Genomic DNA, 27,983 nt, shown 5'->3' with positions numbered 1-27,983 from the left:
GTTTCACATTTTTTCTCATATTTTGCGTTTTTCTCACGTATGGTTTGAGTTAAATTTTCGAAATTTCATACACTTATTTTCTTTAAAACCCTCTATAACGAAATGTCAGTATCATCGGTAGCCATATACAGGGTGTTATGTTATTTTGGGTCATGCACTATTTTATGCTTTTTAATTTAATACCAAATTTAAATTCCTTCTTCAATTCTTTAGCTTTTTAGTCTCTTGCATTATTTTCGTATCTTTCACCGTTTTCGTAGTATTTACAGAAATATCTATTAATACAAATTAAGAATGTAAAAGTACTAAAAAAATAGTCATCTGGCTCAATTACCCACTACCTGAAACAATTTGTAATATTTAATCAAATTTCTCAAAATAAAATTATATCCAAACGAAAACAAAATTTAAAAAACTGTTGAAAATGTGCCACCCTGTATATCGAAAATGGCGCGTTTTTGCCCATAAGTCTTTTAGCATTTTTAAATTATTTTGCAGAGTACTATCGCTTCCTGAAATATCTCCATAATGATATGTTACACCCTGCTTACAAGACGCTAATAATACCAAGCTTTCAAGTAATTAGCTCTCAAACCAATATTATGCAGACCACAAAAACGTGTCACAGTATCCCAGAACGACATGAACAAATAATTTTACCATATATTACATAATATTTCCGATGTTTTTAATAATACAGGGACAATGCGATATTAACTTTTCTTCTCAAAACGACCTGAGAAGTCACGTCCTAATAAGTTTACTAACAGTCAATCAACGAGGTAGAGCAGCATGTGGTATTTTTCATAGATGTAGGGAGCTATAAGGTCAAGAAATTAAAATCTCATATAATAAATCTCATGTAATTTATTAATGTGAAAGATTTTGGGCTTAAAGAATTTCAATTACATTCAATAAGAAAAATTTATTAAGTACTTTCACCATAATTTACATCCTTTCATTTTGCAACAATTTAATTGGCATTAGTGTAAAAACTATATAACTACGTATATACTTGTAAAATAAATCTTCCCTATTCGCTTTACTCGGGCCGCACAACTAGGATTGTCCCAGATATCCTGGCATATAACGGCTCAAACTTATCATCTCTTCCGATATCATTCCACAACAGCATCAGCGTTTTCTTCAAGTACGAGTCCGACTCTTCGTCGTCCGGTAACTTGTCCACCTTCACCGTAAACAATAGCAGAGCGTTTGAAACCAGCGGATTGTTTTCGTCGCAAAAATGATGAAAAGCTCGCGCGACTTGGCCTGGGACTTCTTCCAAGTGTTCGACAATCATTACTCCCGAATTTACCAGAAAGTTCCTGTACTGTGAGATTACCTTTCCATAATCCGCAATTATTTCCAATGAATTCAAAGCGGAGCCTTGAATTTCGATTGGGACCTTGTCACAGTCGGTCAGGTGACAAACGGCCACGCTTTTGATGTTGTTCAAAATGCGTTTCATTGTGGATTCGCTTTTGTGGTTATTTTCATAGAGGAAGATGATGGTACTTGGCTTGTGCCTATATCGGATTTCTTCTATGTTAAGACGGATCCTTCGCCAAAAGTCCTCTTCTTGGTGGGTAAATTGTCCCTCCATGTGTTTAAATTTATTGATCAGTTCTTCTTGAGTAGTTCTATTAGGTTCTGGATTCCCCAGGGCAAACCTAACAAAGACCTCCAAAATCCCTGGGGAATATAATAGCGTTATGATGACCAAAACTGTGATCCAAACAGTAGCTGTAACAACGGGAAATACTTATTATTATATAGAAATTAGTTTTCAAATGGGGAGAATACGTGTGGAAACCCAAAAATTATTCAAATGTGGATGCGCGCTGTTACTATTACACCAACTTACCATCAATTACAACTAATTTTGTCATGCATGGATAAATCAATGCTGCGGAATTTTTTTTCAGGGATCTTTCCTAGTCATTCTAAATATGTTTAACATTAATTTTCTAGGGAAGGCTTTATATTTCTTCTCTAATGTGGCTACAGCATAAAATCAAAGTCTACTTACGGATAATATATTGTTTAATATGTGTTCCATCGGGTATAGTCTTCGTGTGGGAACTATTTTTTTGCAATTGTAATGAGTTTGATTCATTCAAATGATCTGAGTTATTTGATATCTGTGGAGAGTCCTCATCTGAGAGATTTGACTCACTTTCGCTGTCACTATCTGTTGTATTACGACGTGGAAAATTCCTTTGCCTGATTTTGGCTGGTGCTGAAGAAGGGCTTAACGACTTACCTTCTAAATGTGGTGAATAACTGAAATCACAATATTATTTTGTGGCTCAAATAAAAGAGCTATGAGCGTGTGATGAAAGTATATTTTTTGATATGGCAATCTCAAGCAAAGTGCAATTGGATGCAAAAAGGAACTTTAGTTGAATTAAGATGTGGTTCAAATGAATGACAGACAAGAAAACTTGGCTTGGGATGAAGGTGTGGAGTTCAGATATATCCCTGACTTTTTAAAATAGTCTTCATAGTGAAATTGGCAAAACCAATGTTAGGACATGCTATTGAAAGTTATGAAAATTTGGAAAATTTAATGGTTTTGAAAAAATAAGAGGAATAGTACTTGATAACCTTTTTCATCCAGGTTGTCATATGAATTCAGGAAAATTTCTGGAAAATCTGCAAAGTTTTTAGTGCATTTCTCACAATGCCAGGATCTCTTAAAACTTTGTTTCATTTTTTTTTTAATTGAGAATAATGCAACAACTTCTACTCATATATGACTCCTCAAATTGTAGAACATGATTTATAGATTGACAAATTGAGGTTTATTGTTTTAGTCCTATTTACAAATAAATTTGATTTCATTTTATGTTCATTTGGGAATAAGGGTTCATATATATTTATACCTCAAATAGTTACACTGATTATCCTTTTCTACATGTGGTATAGGGCTTTCAATGGAACTCTCATCACGCAAACCCTTTCTTCCCTTCACAAAACGCACAGATGTTGGGGTGCTCGACGCTCCAGGCCGGTCAATTCCCTAAATATACAAATTTGTTTTTGATTATAAATTGTTCATTTATTAAGACAAACACAGTACCATTGTAGAAAATTCGTATTATACTACTAACAAGATAAAGTATCTCCTACAGAGAGGAGATATATTTATGGAATAAAGGGTTTTAAAATAGATACTTTGAAAATAAAAAACAATTAATAAACCTCTCAAAATAACCTCAAAATCATAAACATAAACAATATAAAAAATCTACTGTTAGTCATTACAGACTTCTAAATATAATACAAATAATAGGCCAAAAAGGCAGAAATAATGCAATGCTACAGTGCGGCAGGTAATCACTTGCAAGTTTTATTAGATTTTAAACTTTAAAGAAGCCATGAAGTAATGATGTTCTAGTCAAAACTTGGTTATTTAACGGTGTTTTCTTGATTTGGATGCAATAAATTACAATGAATTAGTTTTATAAAGATATACAATGCGTTTTTTAACGAGTTGTAAAGGATTTCATGTGTTTAGGTGCATTTTTTAGAACTTTGAAAGATTTTTTTTGTGTTGATCTATTAGTGTAAAGTCAGTAGCATTGAATTAACATCTATCAAATTTCATAATTCTAGATTAGACTTTAGACGCCTTCACCATAGAAGCACCAGGTTAGACGTTGTCATATTTCCAGTTAGTGCTTGCATGTTTTAATAGATATATTCCACATCTGTAGTGGCATAACCTCACTAGTCAAGGTCAACCACATCTAGTACCAAAATGTTTAGTTTCGTAATTAAAAATTAATTTCTAAAAGAAAACCTAATAATCGTTCTTAGAAAGAACATTATTCATTAACACCGTATCACAAAATGTGCCTTTAACACTTCCAATAATCAGATAATGTCAAAACTATTCCAGGTCCATTTGCGAATATGTAGGAACAATTTCACTTCCTTACACACAATTAAAAACTATTTGTTTAAAAAAGTAAGTATTTAAGCAGCTTTTTAGTATTGTGGGACTGTTGTCATTGCGATTTGCAGCAGCATGTTAACCTTTTTATACCAGCCAGCAGTTACGTGAACCAATCAAAGCAGAATGCGGCTGTTGAAACTGTAAATTTAACTCAGTCACTCCCAAAAACAAAGTTAAAAGTTGAGCCGGCATGGAAACAGACACCTTCAGCCGACAGTTCAAATATACTTCAGGAGTATTTAAAATTGTCTAAAATAAGGCTTACAAGTAAGTTTTATTACATATTTTGGGTATGTACAAATTGGTCCAAATTCAAGGCTTATCATTTGACAGTTTTGGCATTCACAAGAGATCCTTTAATGCTTAAATTGTGGTAAATTCTAAAGTATATAACTATAAAAGCAACTTTTTATTAGGCATTAAACATTGTATCAACCCAGCTTAAATTTAAAATTGCTATGAATTGAAAAATATTAATCTTGAATTTTTCTATGATTAGCATTGGTAGTTGTAACAACTATGGCAGGTTATGCTGTTGCACCTGCCCCGTTTGAATGGATGACTTTTGTCTTAAGCATAACTGGAACAGGGTTACTGTCAGGGGCTGCAAATGCCATTAACCAATTTCATGAAGTTCCCTTTGATGCTCAAATGAACAGGACTAAACAGAGGGTTTTGGTTTGTGGTAGACTGACGTAAGTGCTAAAAAGATAACATAGAACCTGCACTAAAAACACTTCATGTATTCAGACCTCTGCATTCAATAATGTTTGCTGGTGGAGCAAGTCTTACTGGACTTGGAATTCTCTATTTTGGAGTCAATAGTCTGACTGCAACATTGGGAGTCATGAATTTGCTGTTGTATACCTCAATTTACACTCCATTAAAACGGGTTAGCATTTTGAATACTTGGGTAGGATCTATTGGTAAGTTTTTGTTGCCTTTATAATGAAAAGTGTCATTTCAACTTGATTGTATTAGCATGAATTAATACAATACAATTAGAAATATCTATTTCTGAGCATACAAGCCATACTTAATATCTAATTGTAAGTTTCTTATTTACTTTCGCCCATAACATTGAAACACTCTGCATGAATACTGTTAATTCCTTTAAGAATAGTTTAAATCGACCCTAAAACATATTTGCTGAAAACTAAAAGCATGCAAAACTTTGATAACTCCTGGTATAATATTCGATATTTAACAGTGGGCGCAATTCCTCCGTTAATGGGTTGGGCAGCCTGCGCCAACTCATTGGGCCCCGGAGCTTTCTTAATGGCCGCCCTATTGTACAGCTGGCAATTTCCCCACTTCAACGCCTTGTCGTGGAACCTGCGCCCGGATTATTCCAGAGCAGGGTATCGCATGATGGCGGTTACCGATCCGGCCCTCTGCAGGAGAGTGGCGCTTCGGCATACTGTGGCCCTTCAGGTGTTTAGTATGGCTGCTCCAATACTGGAAACCACGAATTGGTGGTTCTTGGTGGGGGCAACGCCACTTAATTTATATTTTATTTATTTAGGTGAGTGAGTGCTTTGAGAAGTAAATATTAATGCAATTTCGTCCTCTGTGAGGTCTCTAATAGGTAATTACAATGTGGGGTTCTTCCACAAATAGAGGGGACTTACTTTTAAGAGGAAATAAGACTAAAAGAATAAGAATATTTTCTATTGGTACTTTTCTAGTAGCAATAAAAAAAGGAAAGAACTGTCAAATACAAAATAAAGCAGGAGCACATCGAATATATTCAAAAATTTACTATATCTTTAGTTGCCATTAAATACTTTTCAAAATAGATTTCAGTGAAATTCCATTTCAGCTTATCAATTTTACAAGGATTCATCGAGTGCTACATCGCGCAGGCTCTTCAGGTACTCATTGATCCATTTACCAATTTTAATGGTACTTTTTCTGTTAAACAAGAAAAAGTGGTTCGTTTTTGAGGATAAAACCAAAACTAGTGACGATGCGCAAACAAGTGATAATAACAGTGATGTACAAAATGTGTAAATAAAGCAAAGCCGATTAATTTTTTTGGTGTATAATTTATTTTTTTTGTTACAAACATGTTGCCCTACTTTTAAAAAATATCATTATTAAAATTTGAATCGCATCGCTGCACGCCCCGGCGCACGATGACGTGATAGAATCACTATATTATTATACGTACATATAATATTTAGGTCGCAAACCAATTGCACTATACTTAAAAAAATTCACTATAACCTATTAAATTATAAAATCAGAACAGAAACACAATTCTTTAATTCCAAGCAATAATAATAATATAACAGTGAAACACTGTTGCAGACCAATACCATATCAGGGGTTTGAATTGAACACGATTTAAGTCTGTTAATAGACTAATTAGAAAATTATGGATCAAAATGTTATTGTGACAATAATTCACACATAAAACACACTTAAGATCGTCACTTCCTTATTATTATTATTATTGTTACTGAAACGTAATCTAAACAGTCGCCATATAAGCAGGAATAAAACGATATTAATATTGAATTTTTATTAAATTAACACAACCCAAAATAAATAATTTATTAACGCGCTTAAGTAACGTGTGTGATTCCACTAACAAACGTAGAAAATAAGAAGAGGCGTGTGAATGAGTATCGGAGGGGCAAATTTCGAAGAAAAATGAGAAACAACATTAAGGGCAATCTATTAATTTAGTTTCCTTTAACATCAAGTTATTTTCTAGAGACATGAACAATGTGACCAATACTTGCACTATTTCAACGGTTCTATTATGGAAATTAGCTTGCTATTAAAGTTGACCTCAGCATCACTAATAGTCTCGTCCTCAGAACCACTTGTGATGTTCGCAATGTATGATACAGTGGAGTCGCTAAGTATTGAGACATTTAATTTAAACATCGGTCCGCAAATTTTGAGTTTTTGAGATTCTATCTTAAAGTGGATCTCAATGCTATTTTTTCTATTATTAGATATATCTAATCATATCAGAATTTTAATCTGTAATTCACATTTGGTCTTCAACTATCACCAACTGGGTTGGCATCTCGTGTTCACTACAAATCTGAACTTAATATTTGATAAACTGTAGGAGTTTTGAGTTAAGATTTGAGGTCAATTTTCAGATTCCGACTCCCAATATTTTGGAAACGAAATGACTGCGGTCCTGCAATTATAGTGACTTTTTATCTTTAATTTATTCGCAATATTTAGAATCACATCTTTGAAGCGCAAGTTTAACTACTAAATTGATGCGTTTTCTCTCAAGAATCTCGCTCAAAGAAATGTTTTTACTAAAACTTACTGCGAATATGTGAAATAAAACCGTTCTTGATACTCAGGAAAAAACAAAATTGGCTAACCAGAATAAAGCAATATTGGCTACTTTTAGTAATATCCATACGAGAGTGCTGGATTAGAAGTTGCAGCCGCACGTCGCGTAGCACGCCCACAGATTAATCATTTATTAATTTTCCTGAGAATATACAGGGCGTCTCGCGTCTTAAAGCGGCTAAAAAGAAAATGTAAAATTCTGATGGCGAGTTTTCGCTGTCATCAGATATAACTTAAATGCATTTCACCATAATTAACTCTCTGTATTTCTATATTATTTGTTTTGGTTTTAAGCCGGTTTTACGAAGTGCCTGGTAACTATGTGAAAAAAAAGGTTTATTTCCCTATATTACTATTACCAGTACACTATAAAGGTATCTTTCATAACAAAAAATCCTTTCCTCTGCTTAAATTCCTACGAAGAAGACAAATACCAATAATCATAATAATTAATGAAATTCGTAAAATAAAACGGTAACAGAATAAATAACTATTAGTAGTGGGCGCGACAGATGCTGAATTGGACTTGGTATTACTAAAAAAAGGACCAAAACGAGTCCTAACTCTAACATACTACTTATAACTAGTAAAAGTATATGTTTTAAATAATGCTCGAAAAACATCTATTGGTGTCCTACTAATATCAGTCGTAAAGGTTTTTTTAGTATTGTTATTATCATTATTGATGGTTATACAATCACTATAATATTGTTATAGGCAAAGCGTTCGTACAATTTCGTGGTAAATTATATCGGTGGTCTAATGACCTCGTTAATATAATACCTTAATAAATTTCGTGAATAACAGGTCATTATTAAAGTCGGAGTTGTGAAAGAAATGCATAAAGTTCTAAAGAGAAGAACTTCGCAGGTGTTAAAGGGAAAACTATAATGCCGCAACCTGTACCTTTTATCTTGGGTAAGAGAATTTTTGTTTGTCGGAAGTCTTCCTGGCGAAGATAAAAGGCCCGGTTAAAGCTTTAAATAAAAATGGCCCATGAAAATCTTATCTCAGAAAGTACGGCTTACAACTGGAAGGAAGAGGAAACTGAAAAAGAAACTCATTGAAACCGAAAAGAACATAGAAGCGTTCTCACTTGCTAAATTTCAGGAAATTTGAAAACAGCACTTCAAATAAAGCTAGTAGACAATTTTTTACTTTAGCATATAGTTCAAACACGAACAGAAACTTTCTAACACAACGAGGCAGTGCAGACGTTCTCCCCATAATCCTAAATAGTGAATCAATGTGGACACATACACTCATGAAATTTCAAGGCAATAAATTTCTTTAATGAAGAACTCAGTTTAGTAATATTTAACTTTCTCCATTTAGAGTAATCAGCAACACTTGCAATCAAACTGAGAATTCCCAACCGTTCCAATAATCCCTAGTTATGGGCGTTAACTTCAATTTTAATTTAAAAAAATATTTGTTCAATTAGGAATATTTTGAGCCTCTTGCATTTAATCAAAGCTCCGGGTCTTCCCTACTTCATATAAGCTTATTACCACATTGTGTTATAGAATATCATTAAAATTTTCGGATATCCTAAATACTGCATACCCTCAACATTCATTATAGTTTTTTTCCAATAAAGTCCTATTATTCGTTGTTCGTATTTCGTTACCTTATTACTCACTCCGCTTCCCAAACGTTTCAATGATGCATACATTTCTGCACCCAAAATTACAGAATTCCGATAAGACCACCGATATCGCCGCCTAACCACTCGGACCTACCCAACTCAAACTGAAATGACATCAACCTCTTAATCTTCTACAACAAACCAAATATACGGGTCTAACATCATAACACGGATCCAATTCAGCATCAGCGCGATCATAATAAACAATACAGATTAGATTGAATTGAACTAGAGTTGATCGCGTACTATACGTGCGACATGCCGCCGCCCCCGCCCCCACTGCTCACCTCCATCATTTCGGGGCAGTTATTTTGGTGAGGATAATTTGATCGCCGCACTATTGGGATGCCGAATTGCGTCCTTAGTGCTGAACCCCCCATGGCAGAACTGTGTTGATGGGGTCCACCTAAACGGCGACATTACACTGATGAAGAATAACAATTGGAACAAAGCGAGCTTACCTGAAGGATTCTCGAAAGTGGTGTCCAAGAATGTAGGCACGCCGGTGTGGTGATTATGGTGGGTGGAGGTGGAAGGCAGATTGGGCATGTTGAACCCAAACGGGTGTTGGCGGTAGGAGGACCCCAACAACTTACGGGGTGAGCGCGACTTTGATACTAGTGGTTTGTACATGTCTTCTAATATTGAGGGAGCCACGTACGTGAAGCCCTACAAAACAAGGGTTCATACAGAATGAATGTCCAGTGGTTAAAATCTGAAAGCAATACTCACCTCAAAAATCATATTGACACTTTCACTTAAAAATGAATCTACAGGTGAATCCACTGGAGTCTGTTTGGTAAACTTGGGATCGAACTGAGAGACGTCATCTTCACTTGACTGAAACGCAAAAAAATACAATCAATCTAACAGATAACATACAGAACATGTCGATTTTGTTCTCGAAGGGGAATAATTTTGATGATAATTTACTGCATTTTTTTCACCCTCTACTCCACAGAGTTACCCTTTAAAATATCTTAAATGGTAAAGAGGGTTAAGTAATAGATCATTTTAAAGGGTTTTTCATTATCTAAATTTTGGTACCTTATTTGTTACATTCGACTTATTAAATAATACGCTACTGGTGTCAGCGTTATTAAATTAGGCGTCTTGAATCATTCTAAAATCATTTTTCTTATTAATGTTTTTATAGCATTGAAACTAAGATTTTTTTATTTGGAAATTACACTTAATGCATAAATGTATACTTACCACACAAGGCTTATACGGCGGTTCTATCCTCTTATTTAAGACATCTTCCCAGTTGATGTGTTTGAAAAAGAGGTGTTTTTTTATGGCTTTAGCGTCGTCCGGCGGAGCCCCCAATCGATCTTGTGGTTTTTTCTTCAACAGTCGCCTCAAAATGTCTTTCATATCGGTGGTCATGTATTGCGGAAAGGTCAATTTGCCACGTAAGATTAGCTCAATGGTGGCCTTGCGACTGCCGCCGTGAAACGGAGGCTTTGAGAGAAAGAAAAAAATAGTTCTACCTGGCATTCTGTGCAGAGTACCTGGGATTTTGCCGAATCGTCAATTGTTGCATCTCTACAGGCATTTGCAATACAAAATAAACGCGCAACTTACCGCCCCTGTTGTCATGTCATACAGCAATGCTCCTAACGACCACCAATCTGCCGATTTCCCATGTCCTTGCCGTAAAATAATTTCTGGGGCCCTATCAAAAAAATTCAATAAATCACTCAAAGATACTTCTTCAAGCACCTTGCACTGCCTACATATACTCGATGGTGCCGCAGAACGTTAATGTCCTAGTATTGTCCTGTATGTGCTCCTTTGATAGGCCGAAATCCGTCAGTTTCACGTGACCCTCGTGGTCCAGTAAAATGTTTTCGGGTTTCAGGTCCCGGTAGATAATTCCTAAGCTGTGCAAATGTTCTAGAGCGAGGATGATTTCAGCTAAGTAAAAGCTGAAATTGCCGACCGGGAGTTAAGCGGGGTTCAGGCCAATTTTTGGGCACGTTCAAGACTTACGCGGAACAGTCTTCCATGAAAATGCCCTCGTTTTCTAAATGCGTGAACAGTTCGCCCCCGTTCAGGTACTCAAGAACTAGGTACAATTTTCCCCCCGTTTGGAAGGCGTAGTTTAGTTGCACGATGAATGGATGCTGAAAACGCGGTTTAGACTTAAATAATATAACTCCTATTCAAGATGACTGAATACAATTCTCAGTTTAAAATTTGCCTAATTGAATTTTGGTTTAATATCAAGTATACAGATTGTGATACAACCTTACCATAGAAGATAGCATAAGTTGGGCTTTTAATTCCAGTACATCATATATCACCACTTGAGAAATTTGAATTTCACTTTGATTTTGTAAGTGACAATAATTTATTACAATAATTAATAATAAATAAATATAATAAAATAATAAATAAATAATTAAATAATTTACAATAGACTGAAAATGACCCTGTAGATCAACAAAAAACAGCCTAAAGGATTTTTGACTTCGCAAATACTTTTGAAAAAACGCTCGCAATTACTATCTAGATTTAATTCTGTGTTTTTTACTGTGGTCGTTTACGATTTAAAACTAAATGAAATTTAGTGAAACCACAATGTTTACAACAACAAATAAAATCTATGTTGGTTCCACACGTATGAAATTAATCAGCGAACTAATCAATTCGTGCAATACCTACATAAAAACTACTCACCATAACGCTTTCTAAAATATTCCTTTCGGCCTTAGTATGGGACACATCCTTTTGATTTCTAACTATGGACGCTTTTCGCAGCACCTTCATAGCGAAAATCTTTCCGGAATCGGTACCAGTGCGCTTTCGGCACTGAAAAACCTTGCCATAGCCGCCTTTCCCCAACACCTTAAGTAGATCGAAGTCTTTAGGCGACATTCGTTCTTGTGTGGGGTTGACGCTGGCCTCGTTTATTTCCAGGGTGTCGAAATCCCCATCGGTTAAACTAGAAATTGTTATTCCAAGTAAAATCTTGTGTTTTATGAGTATTTTATGAAAGAAATAATTCACCCTTAATGAATCATTTTTTATGCCTTTATCATGAGAACATTGATGAGGGACCCTATGAATTTGATAACAAATCATATCAAATTCAGAAGATATGGCAGCGAATTGGGTTAACTGCGCTTGGAGTGTTATAAATAATTAATGTAATAATATACAAAATTTGTAGGAAACTTTTTAGAAAAAACAAATAATTATGTGTTTAAGTTATTGACTCAAAAAATTTCATATCAAAATACAGGGAAAGTGACATCACTTTGTATATAGAATTATATCGAAACACAGAAAATAGAAAAAAATAAACACTAAACCAAAAGTTCCTTAAAACTTTCAGAAATTGAAAAATTTTAGAATAGTAGTATCAAACATTTACTAATAGTTATGACTTAACCAGTTGACAAAGAACAACTATCTAACACACCTCTGTAATTGACACAAACACTTTAACTGATAGTTACCCTAGAATAGATGTTACTTGACATGCAGCATAGGAGGGCATTGACAAAGCTGTAATTATCCATTTAATGGAAAAAATTATATAAAAAATAGTATTGAAAATCCAGTATAATTCCTGTACAAAATTTGTAATTTCAAAGCGCCCATTAATAAAACAAATTGCGACCCACATCATTTTCTTCCCTCATCTATCATTCTATTTCCAATATATACATAAACATGGCAGAATTATTAGGGAAATGAACATGTCTTGACATAAAAAGCGGTCTTACAATATCAGATTGATAACCATTGTTTGAACAAAATATTCAATTTGCTACTGACATCGAAATTAAAACGGAAAATGGAAAATCATTGTTTTATTGTATGAAAGCAGTTACTCGTATTTTAATTCATTTTTAAATCGTCCATGAACAAAAGCCTTTTTAAAATTACAATTTAAACAATTAGAAATTTGATCAATTTAATCTATAAGTAGGCTTTAGATAAACCTAAATAGGTAGCTCCTTGATATCATTTCTAGTAAGTAGATTTTTAACAAGCAATGCTGCTTTAATTGTTTGAAAGCTGTTAAATTAATTGTAGAAATAAAATAACCCATATATTACTGTAATATGATTGCTTGAAATTTGGGTTACTATAAAGGTCGTTTCGTTCTCTCGAAAATTAAACATAAAAGTAAAAACAATTAAGTTGGTCATAGCAAAACTGAAGAACTGTATAAAAGAGCATATTATATAATAATTAACGGAAGGGATTAATGATGATTAGTAATGATTGGAAATTCGTAGTAATACTTACTCAATAACTTCATTAGGATTAGGGTTCTCATTAATGGCCCCCTGAAACAAAAACAAAATAATTAGTACCACCAATAATCATTAGAAACCAATCTTTTCATGACAAAGAAACGAATTGGCTACCAAATATTTCAATTTAGGCTTTATCTGAGATTGACCTCAAACTCCAAATATTGGCTAAAATTTTCAATAAAAATGCTTCAGAAGCAAAAAATGATTTTGACGAAAACCAGTTTTAAAAGCAGTCATTGGTGGATTCCTTGGACTTGGCAATATAAATTGTGGCAACTTTACCACAATTTATATGTTGAGCTAAATTGCTTAGAAATTTAAAAATGTAAGATTAAGATTAAGATTTAATGGAATTTAGGTGAGGATTTACTACAACCAAATGAAATTCTACAATCAAGTTACTTTAATTATTGAATACTGGCCATGTAGACTTCACAGTTCATTTCTTATTATTAAATAATAGCCTTCAACAAATTCAAATAGCTTCAATAAAAGCCTTTACAGAAAATTTTTGAGATGATATTATAGGTTCTTTTTGGCTTTCCTCAGATTGGCAAGAAAAATAGAGTTCCTCAAATCTCAATAGATTGCCCAAATTTTTTAGTGAATGCTCTTTATAGAGATGATAGTTCATCATCAATTGCTTCCTATGCTGTGATTTTTTTATGTGATTGTCATTAATGCCATTCCCAATTTCAGCATTTACAATCATATTGAAGAAAATGGTATTCTCTTTCAGTCAAATAATATGTAAATATCACCTGATATTTAACTGTACCTCTCATTGGTTGAAATTGGCACAGTAATAGAAATAAAAATTGATTAAATAACATGGAATAGCAGCACACAATAATGAAAACAACAATTAATGAAACGATGAAGGTTTGTAAATAAATGCTTGTAATTCTATATGTTTATATTCTGAATAACAGGAATCAGAAACAAAGAATTATGAACAACATGAAAAACAAAATTTGTAAATCTAACTTTTTGATTCACCTAAACTAACTATAGTGAAGTCTACAAGTAATAGGAGTTTGTAAGGCCCAACTTGTATCTGGCACCTTCTTGTATTAATCCTCTAATGTGTCCACATAATACCACACTTATTTTACACTGAAATATGTAGACAGGATGACACACAATAGTTGAGTGTGTAAGTGAATGTGTTAAGACACTACTCAATTTAATAAAATTATAAGAATGGATTGAAATTGTCTAAGATCTAGGGATGCATATGGTCAAGTATTACAGAACCAAACCTAGGCATCCTTTTATCTATTATAGTACTATTATTACACAGGTTCCAAGCAAATAGTTATTCATCTGAGGCGTCCTCATTAGGACTAGCTTAAATGAAAATAGTTTACACTTTCCTAAACTACTTAAAAATGATAAAATGTATCACTAATAGAGTAGGAATTGATGAAAGAAGATATCAAGGATAAATTGGAAAAGTAGGAGAATGTGATTCAAAAATTCTATAAAACAACCTCTTTACTGAATTAATAACCTTGCGTGTGCTACTTCACTTAATAATACATAAATATTGAGGGCAATCTGTCTTCCATCAGTGAAAATTGAGCGATATCTGCAAAAAATGCAAGAAAACGACTGTTTACCTCCGTGATCTCGATCTCATTGTCTGAATCGGAAGACAATTCCACTGTTTCAACGTCGTGCAGCTCGATATCAAATACAGTGGCCATTATTTCGATTTTGGTGTAGTTTAATGCATTTATATTATTATTCACACACACTTCTTGGTCCGAAATCAGGAATTTAAAGCGTGATTTCCTCTCGATCTTACGAAACGACACATTCAACACGACACTACCAAATGAGGTTAGATTTAAAGGTTTTTAAAACGTCGTCCGTCAGATACTAAAGTGACACTGGTCACCGTAAAATGACGTTTGCGAATTAGTGATGGGAGCAAGGTTTTTTTTTTAGAGCAGTTCGAACACTTAGAACAACGAGTAACCGCTCCTGTCGCTCCTTTATTGAAACTATTTTATGAAAAACTGTAGGCTCGGAATGAATACAGGAGCAGCACACGCGCTTCGATGGATAACGAATAAGGCGTTGTAGAGCTCTCTTCATATTGCTGATCTCTATGTACTTTAATTTTTTCATTGAGTGCGAATAAAGAAAGCATGCGCATAGAAAGGCACAAGTCAAGTGGTAAGCACACCGGTGTGATAATCAGTATGGTGAGTATCCTGAAAATAGGTGTAAGTGCTTTGGGGTTCGTTGGGGGTCGTACCAGAGTTGAACTTGCCATGCAAATGCCAGTTTAGCCTTTTTTCTCACAATGTAAGATCTTAAGAAATACTTCTTTTATGAGAACTACTGTGTAAAGGGGAGGTAGCGTTTCATTAATTTAGAATAAACCAAATGCTTAAACTACTCCCTCTCTCTCGGTTATTCTCCTAGAAACCTTCCCCTTCCCACGAAATTGAAAATGGCCACCCTAGTCTTGTTGCGGGTGGATAGCACTACACCTTGTGTGGTCGGTTGCGTTGCAGGTGTGATCCTCCTTAGGTGGGGCGCCTCCTCAGTTTTCATATTATAGCAACAATTATGCTATACTGAAACAAAGCTCAAATTTTAATGCATTGAAAAGGAATTAGTGTATCCACGCTCAAGTGAATGCCACGGCTCCATGGGCTCAAATTGGAGTTGAGTTCATTCGATTGTGATTAACAGAGAAGGTCTCTTGACTTATAATATGAAATGGGCTTAAAACATTTCGAGCCTTGTGCACCACACTCTACGCTAGTTTGCAGTCCTGATGTAAAAGAAGTAATGGAATCAGTTTAATTGAAAAATAGTGCTTTTTGATGTGTCAACACATGGGCAAAAGCACACTAACACACTCTCTTGCTTTCCCGACCGATCTGAGTAGGAGTCAAACGATCCATGATCTGCAGTTGCTTGGTTAATCACTCTCACCAAAATTCTTGATGTTTTCTTCGATACTCTCGTGTTCTACACGGATGGACGAATTCACGTTAACCACGAGAGATAAGACTGGGCTCCGTGGAGGGAACTTTTTCTGCCGTCTCAGGACATTAAGGAAAGGAACAAAATTAGGTAGAGCTGAATACCGTCGGATTACCATATAGACTTTTCGCCTATCTATCAAGAACCTAGACACCCCCCTCCCTCACACATTTGCTACTTTCCTCCCCCTTCGTCCCTCCCTCATCTCCCCTCATCGACCACCTGTACTAAGCACAAATCTAACTAAAATCATTAAAATTCCATGAATTAAGCCACATAATAAAAGAACTTCCATTACATGCCAGTTTGAACATCAACCGTGACCGACAAAATTTTGGAGTAAACGTAATTCTATAACGCTCAATACGGAAGCTGAAATTACCACTATACTCGTTGGCAGTTGCCGCTTTAAAGCCGAGATTACAAATAAGAAATTGTACGAGAAAATTGGACCTACGTCAAAGACTGGGCTAGACTGTCAAACACACTGCCTAAAAAGAATGCGGGTTTGATGCGACCATTGAGCGCGGCTAATCAACCGTGCGGATTAAGGGCGGGATTATTTTCAACCCTTGGTTTAATCTCGATATACACATCTGGTACTTTATCTACATCTGAGGCGTAAACAGACGCTCTATGGGAGTATTATACACTGTTAAATCGATTTTGTCACAAACACAATGTGGGTGGGATGAATTCGATATACCTACTTATTTGATAAATGGTGGATATCAATATAGCTGGTTTATTGGAGCATATACAGGGTGTTTCACAATAAGTCTTTCAACTGCTTACCGTAGGTTTCTACGAGAAAAATAAAAAATCAAGTTCATAGGAACATGGTTCCGTTTTGGTTTCCTGCCTGAAATACAGGGTGATAAAAAATTATTTTTTTAGATTTTTTCTAAGTTCATTGCGGCATTAAATATTTCAGTGAAGATTGGGAAGCGTAAAAGAGGTGTAAAGACAAAATCTTTTAAGGGGGAAAACAGGTTTTTAATTTCACCAGTAGCACCCGCATAGATGTGACCTTCAACATTTTAAATAACAGATATGATAAGACACTGGTTAAAAAATGAAAATAATTTTCTGAATGCTTCACATTTCCGTGAAAAAAGGTTTCCTGAGTATTTTTTATAATATTAACCGTTTTCGTGGAAAAAACAAAACACAACAATCTGCGACTGAGAAATTGCGTAATTCATTCGTTTAACGCAATAAAAACTACACCAGGAATTTTTCAAATAGTGCGAGATGATATGAGAAAAAGGGCCTAGGCGTGCATCTTGCAGGTGGAGGGCATTTTCAACACCTTATTTAATTGTTCTTTTACAAGTAATGTAATGTCCCTAATTTAGTTTTGTATAATAGTTTTAATATTAGTTAGCAAATAGTATTTTTTATGTGATTTTAATTTTCAAAAAAAACACATTTAAAAAGCAAAAATACATACAGAGTTCTTTTCAGGAAGATGTTAGCTCTCCATTGATGTGTCACAAGAGGGATGGTCCCATTTAATTATTTTATGTTGGGGTGCGTAGGATTGAAAGGGTGAGTAGCAACACATTCATTTATGCGTCAAAAAGTGCCTTCCAAAAAATAATGTTTTTGGAAATTTTTATACTGCAATAGTTTTTGGGATTTTTTGAATAGACAGTTTAAAAAAAAAAACCCTATATAATAAAAGCCAAGAGACTACTAAGGGTCATGACAAATCCGTTTTTAAACCTTCGTTCTTTTCCCTAGAAAAAAAGCAACACTTCGCGAAAACCACGTTCCTCCCATCTACACATTAGTGAGATATTCCGCAAATGAAACATTATTAGAGCGATTTTCTTAGCTTATTTTGGGGATGATAAAAAAAAATTTGTTGTGTTTTTTTTACCTTTTGATACGCTCAACTTAGAATTTCATCACGGAGCTATTTTGGATTATTAAAGTGTTCAAAAATGCAAAAAATTGCACTTGAATAATGTCTAATAAAGCGTCAATCGTAGACTAATCATCCCCAGATTAGCGAACCCTATATTTTGTGTTGGTTATCACGTATAAAAAGTCTTATCTCATCCCATCTAAAGCCTTCTATTGTGGGCCAATTCGACGATGTCGATGTTGTAATCCTTTTCTTAGATTTTCCTCGAATCGTTTTTTAATAATGCGAAATACCTGATCGTAAGGCTTAGGACTGTTCTTTCTCCGTCCTTAATCGCTCCTAAGGAACATGGACTTTTTTTTTATAAAGAAGAGTTGGGTAGGAGAGATTTGAAAAATAATCCCGGAAAGGCGCAATTATATTTCGATTCGTTGAGAACCTAACAAACCATTAAAGTTTGCCTTTTAAACGACAATTTACACAGGGTAAGTTAAGTTTTTGCGATGTTTAATGAAGCATCTCGGAAACTGGCAGAGTTATGAAAAATTGTTAAACGGAGAAAGAATTTCAATTTTTGGGGACCAATTTAAGTCTACTTTTGTTTCAGTTGTTTCTGTGTTCATGGCTTACTAGATACTTCAGAATAACTATATTTTGTCGATTTCTTTAACTCAATTAACTCGAGTTATTGGTTGTAGCAGAACGATGTAAAGATAAAAGTTGCAGGGAATCTTTTCTTAAATGAGAATCAGCTTTTTTTTCTTTTGCAATTTTTGAGATATATTTACTTTTTTTAATGGGAAGGTAAGTACGCTTTCTTATGGACTTTAAAAAGAGCCCTTCCTAAGTTTTAAAAAGGTATCCATAGCCAGATAGGTAATTTGTAATTACATGAAGCATCTAAATGCGATCATTGAGAGCCAAAATTAGCGAATGTGGCTAATTTCTTGGTATAGAAGTCGGAACGAGACCCGAAAAATTCGCTACGTGTTTTATTTCTTATAATTTTTGTATTTTCACTGCTTCCCTAGAATGAACAATAACTCTCCTAGCTCAACCCATAATATAAAATGTGGTTCTCAAATGTCAAGTAAACTATGAACTTTAAAAAAAAAAAAGTTGTTAACTAGTCCCGTAAAGCTGCAATTTTTCCCCATTTAACCGAAGTTCTGCTAGTTGATGAGAGATCTCTTGCCTAAATATTGAAAAAAGTTCAGTCTATATACCAGAACAGCCTTCATCAGAAACTACCTGCAGATACTACCTATGAAAAGTCACTCTTTTATTTAAAGAAACAGGCTAGAATTACCAAGCTATTACCACATTACACGGTAAGCTGTTACGGGATAGAGCTTTTAAATTTACGTTTTTAGCCGATCGCACCCCACCCATTTCCCTATATGCATTGGGCTGTGTGTGCAGACCTAATTTATATTTTAGTGGAGCAAGGAGCATATGTGAATGGATCATATAACGTTTCCTATCTGCTAATGGATTTACAATTTACATATACGGTGTATGCACATATTGTTTACAGTTTCTATATTATTTTTTCTTGCAAAAGCCTTTTTTAAAATATAGCTAAGAACATATAAATTACACAACTATTCAACGTGAATGCTTAAGAAAACCAAAGCCATTATGTTTTTTCTAATGGTACAGATAAGTGTTTTATTGAAATCTTTCGGTCAACAATATACATATTTCCAAATTTTATAAAGTAGTAAATCAAAACATAATGCCTCAAAATGGTGTAAAATGTTTGCTCTCATGAATAATAACGATTATCAACTATCAGTTTCTTTCAACATTTGGGTTGAAATTATCGGTCATCTTACTGGACTTAGCGTTCTCCCACAAATAATTAATCGTGAAAAGCACCGGGGGTGTTTTCAGGACGATCTTCATGAACATTTAAAATACTTTGATGTAAGGACCAGATAAAAAAATGTGTTTCATACACCACCATATTGTGCTCCACTATACTTTAGTTTAGTTATGCGTGAAGTTCGGGCAACTACTACTAGCCCGAACTGACCGTTGATTACAAAGTGCGCATGCACCGCATGCATGGCCTCCCAGATCACCCGATATGAATACTTTAGTATATATAAAATACTAGCATGTAAAGAAAACTATCGGATCTCTGGAGAGTAATGAAACACTTTTCACCTCGGAAAAAACTACTTCAGCCTAATTCTTCTAATTGTGCAATCTTCCCGTCCAGACTCGGCCTCTTCTCTTTTCAATTCCCAAGAATACCGCATTGAAGCGCAATTAGCCCTCTGCAACTATTTTGGCATTGAATTGAATTTTTCAAATTGGCTAGTTCTTAAACTGAAGACATTTCGTCGTCTTGCCCAATATTCAGGTGTCAGATTCTTGAATTTGGGAAGTAGAACACTCTCTGGAAATTCGTGCGTTCTCGATCTTGATAGTTCTCTATCCAAATAATTTTCTTTAAAGTTGGCTCAAACGGCCCATCAAACTCCAAGATTTTACTTACCATACTTATCATTCTCAACTGGTACTTCTTGCAGGAACATATGAGCACGATCTGAACGTACCAATTTTCAATACCTTTTACATGTGTAATCTACTTCCATAATCCTATAAAGAACCACGTTTTACGCTCTTCGATGCATCAGCTATTCATTATAGCTGCAGAAATCTTAATCCTTGGTGTTATTTGCGTAAAATCCATATGCCTGGGGCCAAAAAGGTAATAATAAAGGTATCAATCGAGGGAGGGTAAAACGAAATTAATAGGCGTAAGAGAAGATGGAAACCCTATAGAAAACGTATCGAGCATAAATTATCTGAAGAACTTGTGTGAATGCGGTGTTTGTAGTTCGTGTTAGATGCGGTCCTATAAAATCCCTTCATAAGTACCAAAGAAAAGGGACCGGCATATTTAAGAATTAGCCTTTAGGTTAGTATTAAGATGTTGAACGCCGAGTGAGTGAATGCTTTGTCGATTTCACTTACATTCCTGTATGATGGGCCACCCGGCAACAGGGATTACACGATTGATGCTTAGGATTTTTTTTAGATTTAGAAACTTGAAAATATGAATAAATGTGGCAGAGAATGAGGGTTTGCAAATTCTCTAAAAATATATCAAAATTAGTTTGCAAGTAAAATTAAAAAGTTGCCTTATTTCGGATAATCGAGAAGAAGCTCTATTGTTTACGAGAAATAGTTTGAATTTGGTATTTTTAGCGTTTACGAAGAAATAGGTGCTATGAATATGTAGTAAGCGATAAAACTAAACATTAGCTTGAGAATTATCGAAGACTACACCAGTGGCGTTCGTGCCGCCATTCAATGGGATATTTTTAATTAAAAAAAGTACGCCGCTGACTTTTTGTTAATACGAATATACTTTTTTAATATTCCATCAATTCTTAATAAAACAGGTCTCTTAGTATTTTGTTGCTCAAGTAGACGTTTGCAAGATAAAAAATAATTTCTCATTCTTGTGCCTACTAAAAAACCAGTATAGGTCTTCAAGTGCGATTTTTTTTCTAATTCTTTAGAAGAAATTAATTAAATTTTGTTTTAGTAGAGGTAGAGAACATGAAGATAAATGTGCGTGAAACATGCCTCATCGCAAACTAATTTTTTTCTTCCAAAGTATGATTCTGTTAAATTAAAATAAAAACTAATTTCTCTGGAAAACGGTCCATTCTAACGAAATAAAATAAGAGGATCTTTTTTACTTAAAAATATTTGCAATTCAGTAATTTGATTTCAAAAATTAAGAAATGCGACAAACAAAAAAGTTAGGGCGACATTTACATAGGAGACCTCTTGTATGTGACATCCCCGACTAAAGTTTGCAATTATTAACACAAAAAAGTTTTCCTATTCCAACTTATTAAAGTGTATTGAATTTCATAACTTTAACGAAACCTGTTTCGAAAATGTTGCGAAAAACCGTCTTCAGAGCTGCGCCTTTAAGAAGCAATTTTTGGCATATATTCATAAGAACTATTTTTATTATTTTAGAATTAGCTCCTAAAATAATTCGGCGTTATTTACGAGGTACTCATGACGGAAAAAAATTATCGAATTTCCCATGCAAAACTGAAAATTTAGATATGGTTCATACGATATCTGCATGTTTAAACTTTAAAATTCAATTTTCCCTTTGGTTGATTTATGAATCTGTACACGAACGACTTCATGGAATAAGCCTAATTCCCAGAAATCTGCAACAGCAGTGCGGGAATAAGTAATACCACCGCAGGTGAAATAAGTAATATCTAAAGTATACGTATATGAATGCGAGAATAAGAACATATCCTCTGCTAAAAGTCGCCCCGGGATATGGGATCAATCCAGTGACGTAGAAATTCAGGTTCCACTCCCAAAGTGAATATTTGAGGAGTCGGTTTAATGTAAAACGCTTTTAAGATATGCATCAAACGTATGTATTTGTTAACGTCGAAGTTATTCGTGTTACTCTATACTATAGATTTTTTGTTGACGTGGAAACAGGGACTTGCCGATGGTCCATTGGTGCCCATCCATGGAAACTAGGCACCTGATAAAGTCATCAGCAACATCTGAATAGTTTCGCCCTAAATCGTTTTTGACGGCAATCAATCGAATGATAGTCTAACGTAAATTGTGTTCCAATCAATTAACAATTAAAACGAAAGCGAATATATTTGTTAAAAGGTGTGATAGCATTATTCTATTCCGAATAAAATTGCCTTGTTGCTCTATATTCTACGTTGACCCCCGTCTCTGTTTGCCTCTTAAATATGCCACCCGTATCCGCATTTAATTTGAATTTTATGTGGGATTTGCCTTTCTCAACGAAAACAATGATATTAGCTGCTTTTGCTCTTGCTCCCTGTAATGATTATTAGCTTCGGCAGCGGAAAATTCGAGAGTTTCTTGAATTTCTGCACTTTAATCTGGGATTTGGGAATGATGGAAGAAATGGTCTTGGGAATGGTGAAAATTGGGTCCAAATTCTTGAGTCGTTGAATTTGCGTCATAATGATGCGTGTTTCTTCACTTCCCAAATAGCAAAGCTCTGCTTGACCATGGAGTATCTTCATTCTTCAACAATAAGTCCGCATCAGCAGAGCTGTAATGCAGAAGAGTGCCATCATGTCGAAAATACATTTTTTGTCGTACATTAAGTGGAACATCTTCCAATTGGTTTTGTAAATCATTCTGTAAAAAATGTAAGTACCCTTGACTCGTAAGGTTACCATTGAATATGAATGGATCGACTAATTGGCGAATTAAATATGTTGATTTGCGATTGCGATAAAAATGTTAAACTTACCCTCGTATTTATGTTAGGGTTGAAAATAGGGCCCACGTATATAGGATCTTTTATGCTTATTTTGAGTCACCCAATACGTATCTGAAATATTGGTACTTCCTCCTGAATCACCCTGTATATGTCAGACCGGAGATTAATGCCTTACATATGAGGAACATCTCTATTGCTACATACTAATGGAGACATATTTTATCATTAAACGCCTTATTATCCCTCCAACAAAGAAATGAACAAATTTTACCTACTCTGAAATCTCATTATGCCGGGAATAAAGGGACCTCCGGACGAAATAATTTGGTTCGCGTCAGCTGTCTTACCACTTAACACCCTTCTTAAGTCACGCCCAGGGCGTAGGCTTTGGGCATAAATGCTTTATAATGGAAAACAAATACCTAATGCGGAAATAAACGAAAAAGATTTAAAAATATTAATTGAAGATTACAACTATTTATTGTTTACTGCATTTTCTTCAAACATATCGTTTGGCAAAACCCGATTTTGCCTTAAAGTAATGCTACAGACGACGTAAACCTGTGATAATTATGGTCCCGGGGCGCCTCTGATCGCAATCAACCCTGTTTCGGTGTTAACGGCCCTCCCCCTTATAATGGACCGTGTTGTCTTATCGCTCGTTATACGACAATGGCTTGGATGGCACTTGACTACCACGGACCGATTTCAGTCTATTGTTCCGAGTTGGACTTGCCTTTTATAAGAATATGAGCCTGACAGAGGCACTCTCGGCTCCATTTCACGCCGTTTTATGAGCCCCGATGATAGAAACACAACAGGGGATCCAATCAAATTATTTGCTTTTCCCCCTTTTAGATCGTTTTAAAATTATTAAGTGCTAACGAGATTTAGTTATTGGAAATTGATTTTTGAAGAACGTTAGAAAGTGACGGTCTTCTAGTATTTATTATGATGGATATTCAACTACTCCATTAGGAGCATTGGAGCGTGTTCAGACCTATTTTTTTTCTTTTTTGCATTTTATGAATAATTATTTGTGTAGAGATGTAAGCAGGGCCGGCCTTAGCAAGTCTGGCCCTCGGGCGAAATTTGCAATTACCGCCTCCGTCCTCCAAGAAAAACCGTCGACGAAGAAAGTTCGCCGCCCTTCCTGATGTGCCGCCCGAGGCTGTCGCCCTACCTCGCCCCCCATAAAGCCGGCACTGGATGTAAGGGTTTTTGTCTCTAGGAAAAAAAGACCACATGGTTGATAGCCATTTTCTCTAAAAATGAAGATTCTATACAGTGTGTTCTAGAAATAAGTGCCATAATTTAAACAAGTAACAGGACTCATTAAAAACAACTTTTGTTAAAAAAAATTTTAACTCACATTTACTCCCGGTATTTTTATCTCTTAAAACCGCTCTATGAATTCACTCTCTATGGATTACAAAAACATCGAAGTACACACTATTTTATGAATGTTTTATTATTGTAGTTTTTTTACTAACCGTGATTCAAGCTCGATGTACGAGGCCCGTATTGTTTGCGACTGATATGTGTCGTTTCTGTTATTGTGATAGCGTTTGAAGTTATTGAAAAATTTTGGCATGAAATACGGCATTTTACAAATAATGAGTACACTGATATGGTGCTGGTTTATGGGAAAGCCCGAGGAAACTCAACATATCAGGAACCAGGCAAAGAATTCAGTAGGTACCTACAGGAAGGATCCGAAAAAGGATAACCAATTTTAAGTGCCATAAGCAGGTAGCGGAATTGTGATAAATCTTTTAATAAATTAAACTGAAAAACTATACCTTTTACACAAAAAATGCATTTAAAAAAGGATGTCCCTTTGGCGAGTTCTATTATTGATTCAAACTATGGCACTTATTTCTGGGACACCCGGTATATAGGATGATGGTTGTTGAAAATTGAAACATCGGATTTCATAATGTTCTTGAACTCCATATTTCGTAACTTTGCGCCTATTTAACTAGCCTCTTGTTTTTTATTTTTTACCGAGATCTCTATGGTTGAGCTCCAGAAGCGAATACGCTGTATGTGCAGGATGTCTGTTATTTCATTATTCCCCTTTCTTTTCGCTCCATGTAGTCCCGTTCTTCATTAAACGACCCTCCTATCCAGATAATCTCACTCCTTCAAGAGCTGGAGGTTACTCCCGGAGGAGAAAAGCGATTTCGAAAACGCTGAGCCTAAGGGTCCCTCTCTTGCATCGCAGCACTTGCATACCATTCACCATTCCCAGGATATGAATATGTCCGATTAGTCGGAAATGACCTATGAGGATTCACATTCCTGCCTGGAAGAAAATAATGGTTAATAGATGTGAGTTAGTAGTGTTTATTGTGTGGTCAGATTGAAGCTGTCAAGAACTCTCCGCGGAGGTGGAGAAACCAGCATAAATGCGCAAACTGACTCCTCTTCGCACAGAGATCTCATCCTCCTTCAACACCTCCTTCCTCACCACCTTCAACACTTTTGCTGCATCGATGAGTGAACTAATCGATGCAACTGTTTTGAGACTCACATCTACCAGGGTCCACCTCTAATTACAGATTTAATTAACACAAAAAGCGATGCCATGTTTCCATTTATCTAACAATTTCAACGTCTTTAAAACAACTGAGCCAATGCATAGTATTACCTAAACAACGCTCCACATTTTCAAATACGTCCGTTTTACGTTGAACCTGTTTTCCAAAGAACCATCCATTAAGTACCCCTGCGGGCGATGGATAAAGTAATTAGAGCAATGAGCATCGGCTTTGAGCCGTTGCTACGGATTAAAGCTGTGATGCTAAATCCGGCTTACAAACTGCGAAATAAACTCTTCTAAAGCTCTCCAATCACTCCCGCTAAAATAAAAGTTGCAAATTAAAAATATTTGTCGGGGAAAGTCTTTAGTCCTTTAAGTTGTACCTAAGGACGTTGCAAAACATCTAGTACCTACATATTTATGGCTAACAGGTTACCTATACAAGGTGCTTCCTAAGCACGGTTCGTAATTTCAGGACATAATTTCTTGTTAAAAAAAAGTTGTTAAAAAAAAAAGTTCCTATAAATATTTAGCCGGGAACGTTTAGATTTCGTACAGATACAGGGTGTTGAAAATTAATAAAATTTATTAGTATTTGAAATAAATTTGGAACAGTCAATGTACAGGTATAGCTATGGTATGTTGGTAAAGAGTTGAGTTTTTAATATAAAGTCAATTTTTATCTGTCGCCAGTGGCGTAGTTAGGCGTGAGACAGTCGACGTGTTCGTTATAACATGCAGAACGCCAATGGATTTTTTAAAACATTTTTATTATTTTTAAACTTTTCTAACATTTTACAACAAAAAAGTCTCTTGATTTTTTTGGCTAATACTAACCTATTCTTAGAAAAAAACTGATTTATTTAATTCAGCTACAACACAAATAAGAGATAAGTATGATATGCATTTTGTGTTGTCTTAGTTACTTGTTTGGTACCGAGATTGTTGGTATTTTGCTGGTTATAAGTTGCGAATCACAACTCTGGGTAAAATAATAAAACTCGAACATCAATAACTTTACTAACGCTGAAATAACTCAAATGTGTCGACTGATTCAAGCCAGATATAAATTCATTTTATGCTAAAAATTCAGCTTTTTATCAACCTACAAGAACTATTCCTGTACTTTAACCGTTCCAAATTTATTTCGAACGATAATACATACTACATATTTTTTAATTTTCAACATCCTATATCCCGGAATCTAAGGGTTCCCGGCCGCATGTTTGTTGGATTTTTTTTTCTTTAAACGCCATAAGAAATTGTGTCCTGAAGCTACAGACCATACTTAGGAAACACCCTGTATATTGAACGCAACAGGGAAATAACACCCATTTAAAGAAAGTTTGAAAAGAAGAATGGTACGTTGACTGGTAGCCCAGATCAATTACAGACAGTTTAAGGACACAATCGTTAATCCTGTATTTACAGACGGACGTTTCAGTATGAGACCCCACACGAAGGACACACCTAAATTTGATTCAAGGACCTTTTCCTTTGTAGGTTCACAGTGTACAAAGAAGGGACATTCGGCTCGGTACAGTAGTTGCTTGTCAGGAAGCGTGTTAGTTTTGTTCGCAACTTCTAATTCTTTAATAAAGACATGTTTTAAATCTACTTAACATTGGTCGATAAGGGTCACATTATTGATAAATTAATGTGGGAAAAACGCGCAACTGATCTAATACTGCTACGAAGCCTCGCCAACCCCAACTGAAAGGGAGAGAAAGTTGAAGTTAATTTTTAGGGCCTCCCGGTAATTAAACGGATTTGTTTGTCTAACGGGGTACAAAAACGTTTGGACAATGTCTCGCCGCGGTTCAATTATCTTCAATTAATGATTAAGTAAATTAGAAATTAGGACGACCTTTCCTGTTGACTTGAAAAACATTACTTTTGTGTAACTTTTGAGGACTCAGTTATTGAGTTGAAACAAACACTTGGATGCTGAACTGCAACCACAGTGAAGGTACATAGATTTTGAGCGAGGGGGTTAACATGGAATGACGATTTGATTAACGAAGAGACGGAATACAATGAGGAGAAAACGATACCGTCACAA

The 27,983-nt window shown here is 35.1% G+C and overlaps 3 protein-coding genes across 4 annotated transcripts in view; 1 reads left to right on the top strand and 2 right to left on the bottom strand.

The window, feature by feature from the left end:
- The window catches only part of Cox10 (Cytochrome c oxidase assembly factor 10), a 127,633-nt gene extending 121,632 nt beyond the window's left edge, over nucleotides 1-6,001 (top strand). The window contains exons 2-7 of one of the 2 annotated variants that reach the window (XM_066391977.1): nucleotides 3,760-3,976; nucleotides 4,036-4,231; nucleotides 4,464-4,659; nucleotides 4,715-4,890; nucleotides 5,175-5,489; nucleotides 5,787-6,001. In XM_066391977.1, coding sequence (XP_066248074.1) covers nucleotides 3,890-3,976; nucleotides 4,036-4,231; nucleotides 4,464-4,659; nucleotides 4,715-4,890; nucleotides 5,175-5,489; nucleotides 5,787-5,977 — 1,161 coding nt within the window. In that variant the 5' untranslated portion in view covers nucleotides 3,760-3,889 and the 3' untranslated portion in view covers nucleotides 5,978-6,001. Of the gene's footprint in view, nucleotides 1-3,759; nucleotides 3,977-4,032; nucleotides 4,232-4,463; nucleotides 4,660-4,714; nucleotides 4,891-5,174; nucleotides 5,490-5,786 lie in introns of both variants that reach the window. The other variant, XM_066391976.1, reaches the window with a different exon arrangement.
- On the bottom strand, nucleotides 917-3,231 carry TORIP (Torsin interacting protein). Its single transcript, XM_066391759.1, has 4 exons — nucleotides 3,086-3,231; nucleotides 2,889-3,025; nucleotides 2,033-2,286; nucleotides 917-1,746 (listed from the first exon to the last, which is right to left on the bottom strand). The coding sequence occupies exons 1-4, from the start codon at nucleotides 3,086-3,088 to the stop codon at nucleotides 1,043-1,045; spliced, it is 1,098 nt and encodes a 365-aa protein (XP_066247856.1). The 5' UTR covers nucleotides 3,089-3,231; the 3' UTR covers nucleotides 917-1,042.
- A 1,623-nt stretch (nucleotides 6,002-7,624) lies between the features above and the next one.
- On the bottom strand, nucleotides 7,625-15,079 carry S6k (Ribosomal protein S6 kinase). Its single transcript, XM_066391969.1, has 10 exons — nucleotides 14,842-15,079; nucleotides 13,209-13,249; nucleotides 11,628-11,892; nucleotides 10,938-11,071; nucleotides 10,682-10,873; nucleotides 10,530-10,620; nucleotides 10,158-10,406; nucleotides 9,675-9,782; nucleotides 9,404-9,611; nucleotides 7,625-9,348 (listed from the first exon to the last, which is right to left on the bottom strand). Exons 1-10 carry the CDS (start codon nucleotides 14,926-14,928, stop codon nucleotides 9,188-9,190), a joined length of 1,536 nt encoding a protein of 511 aa, XP_066248066.1. The 5' UTR covers nucleotides 14,929-15,079; the 3' UTR covers nucleotides 7,625-9,187.
- Between the last annotated feature and the right edge of the window lie 12,904 nt (nucleotides 15,080-27,983).

This window comes from Euwallacea similis, chromosome 7 (genome assembly GCF_039881205.1).
Source record: "Euwallacea similis isolate ESF13 chromosome 7, ESF131.1, whole genome shotgun sequence".
NCBI classification, from domain to species: Eukaryota; Metazoa; Arthropoda; class Insecta; order Coleoptera; family Curculionidae; genus Euwallacea; species Euwallacea similis.
Note: the sequence above shows the minus strand (reverse complement) of the source record. Positions and strands in the feature narration are given on the sequence as shown.

Excerpts from the sequence above, each read along its gene's own strand:
- TORIP (XM_066391759.1), bottom strand. Across the intron at positions 2,287-2,888 it reads AATCAGTGTAACTATTTGAG|TTATTCACCACATTTAGAAG; the intron begins GTATAAATATAT and ends TTGTGATTTCAG. Across the intron at positions 1,747-2,032 it reads TATTAAACAATATATTATCC|CTACTGTTTGGATCACAGTT; the intron begins GTAAGTAGACTT and ends CCGTTGTTACAG.
- S6k (XM_066391969.1), bottom strand. The coding sequence starts at position 14,928 with ATGGCCACTGTATTTGATATCGAGCTGCACGACGTTGAAACAGTGGAA. Across the intron at positions 13,250-14,841 it reads ATGAGATCGAGATCACGGAG|GGGGCCATTAATGAGAACCC; the intron begins GTAAACAGTCGT and ends TTTTTGTTTCAG. Across the intron at positions 10,407-10,529 it reads ATGACATGACAACAGGGGCG|CCTCCGTTTCACGGCGGCAG; the intron begins GTAAGTTGCGCG and ends TTTCTCTCAAAG.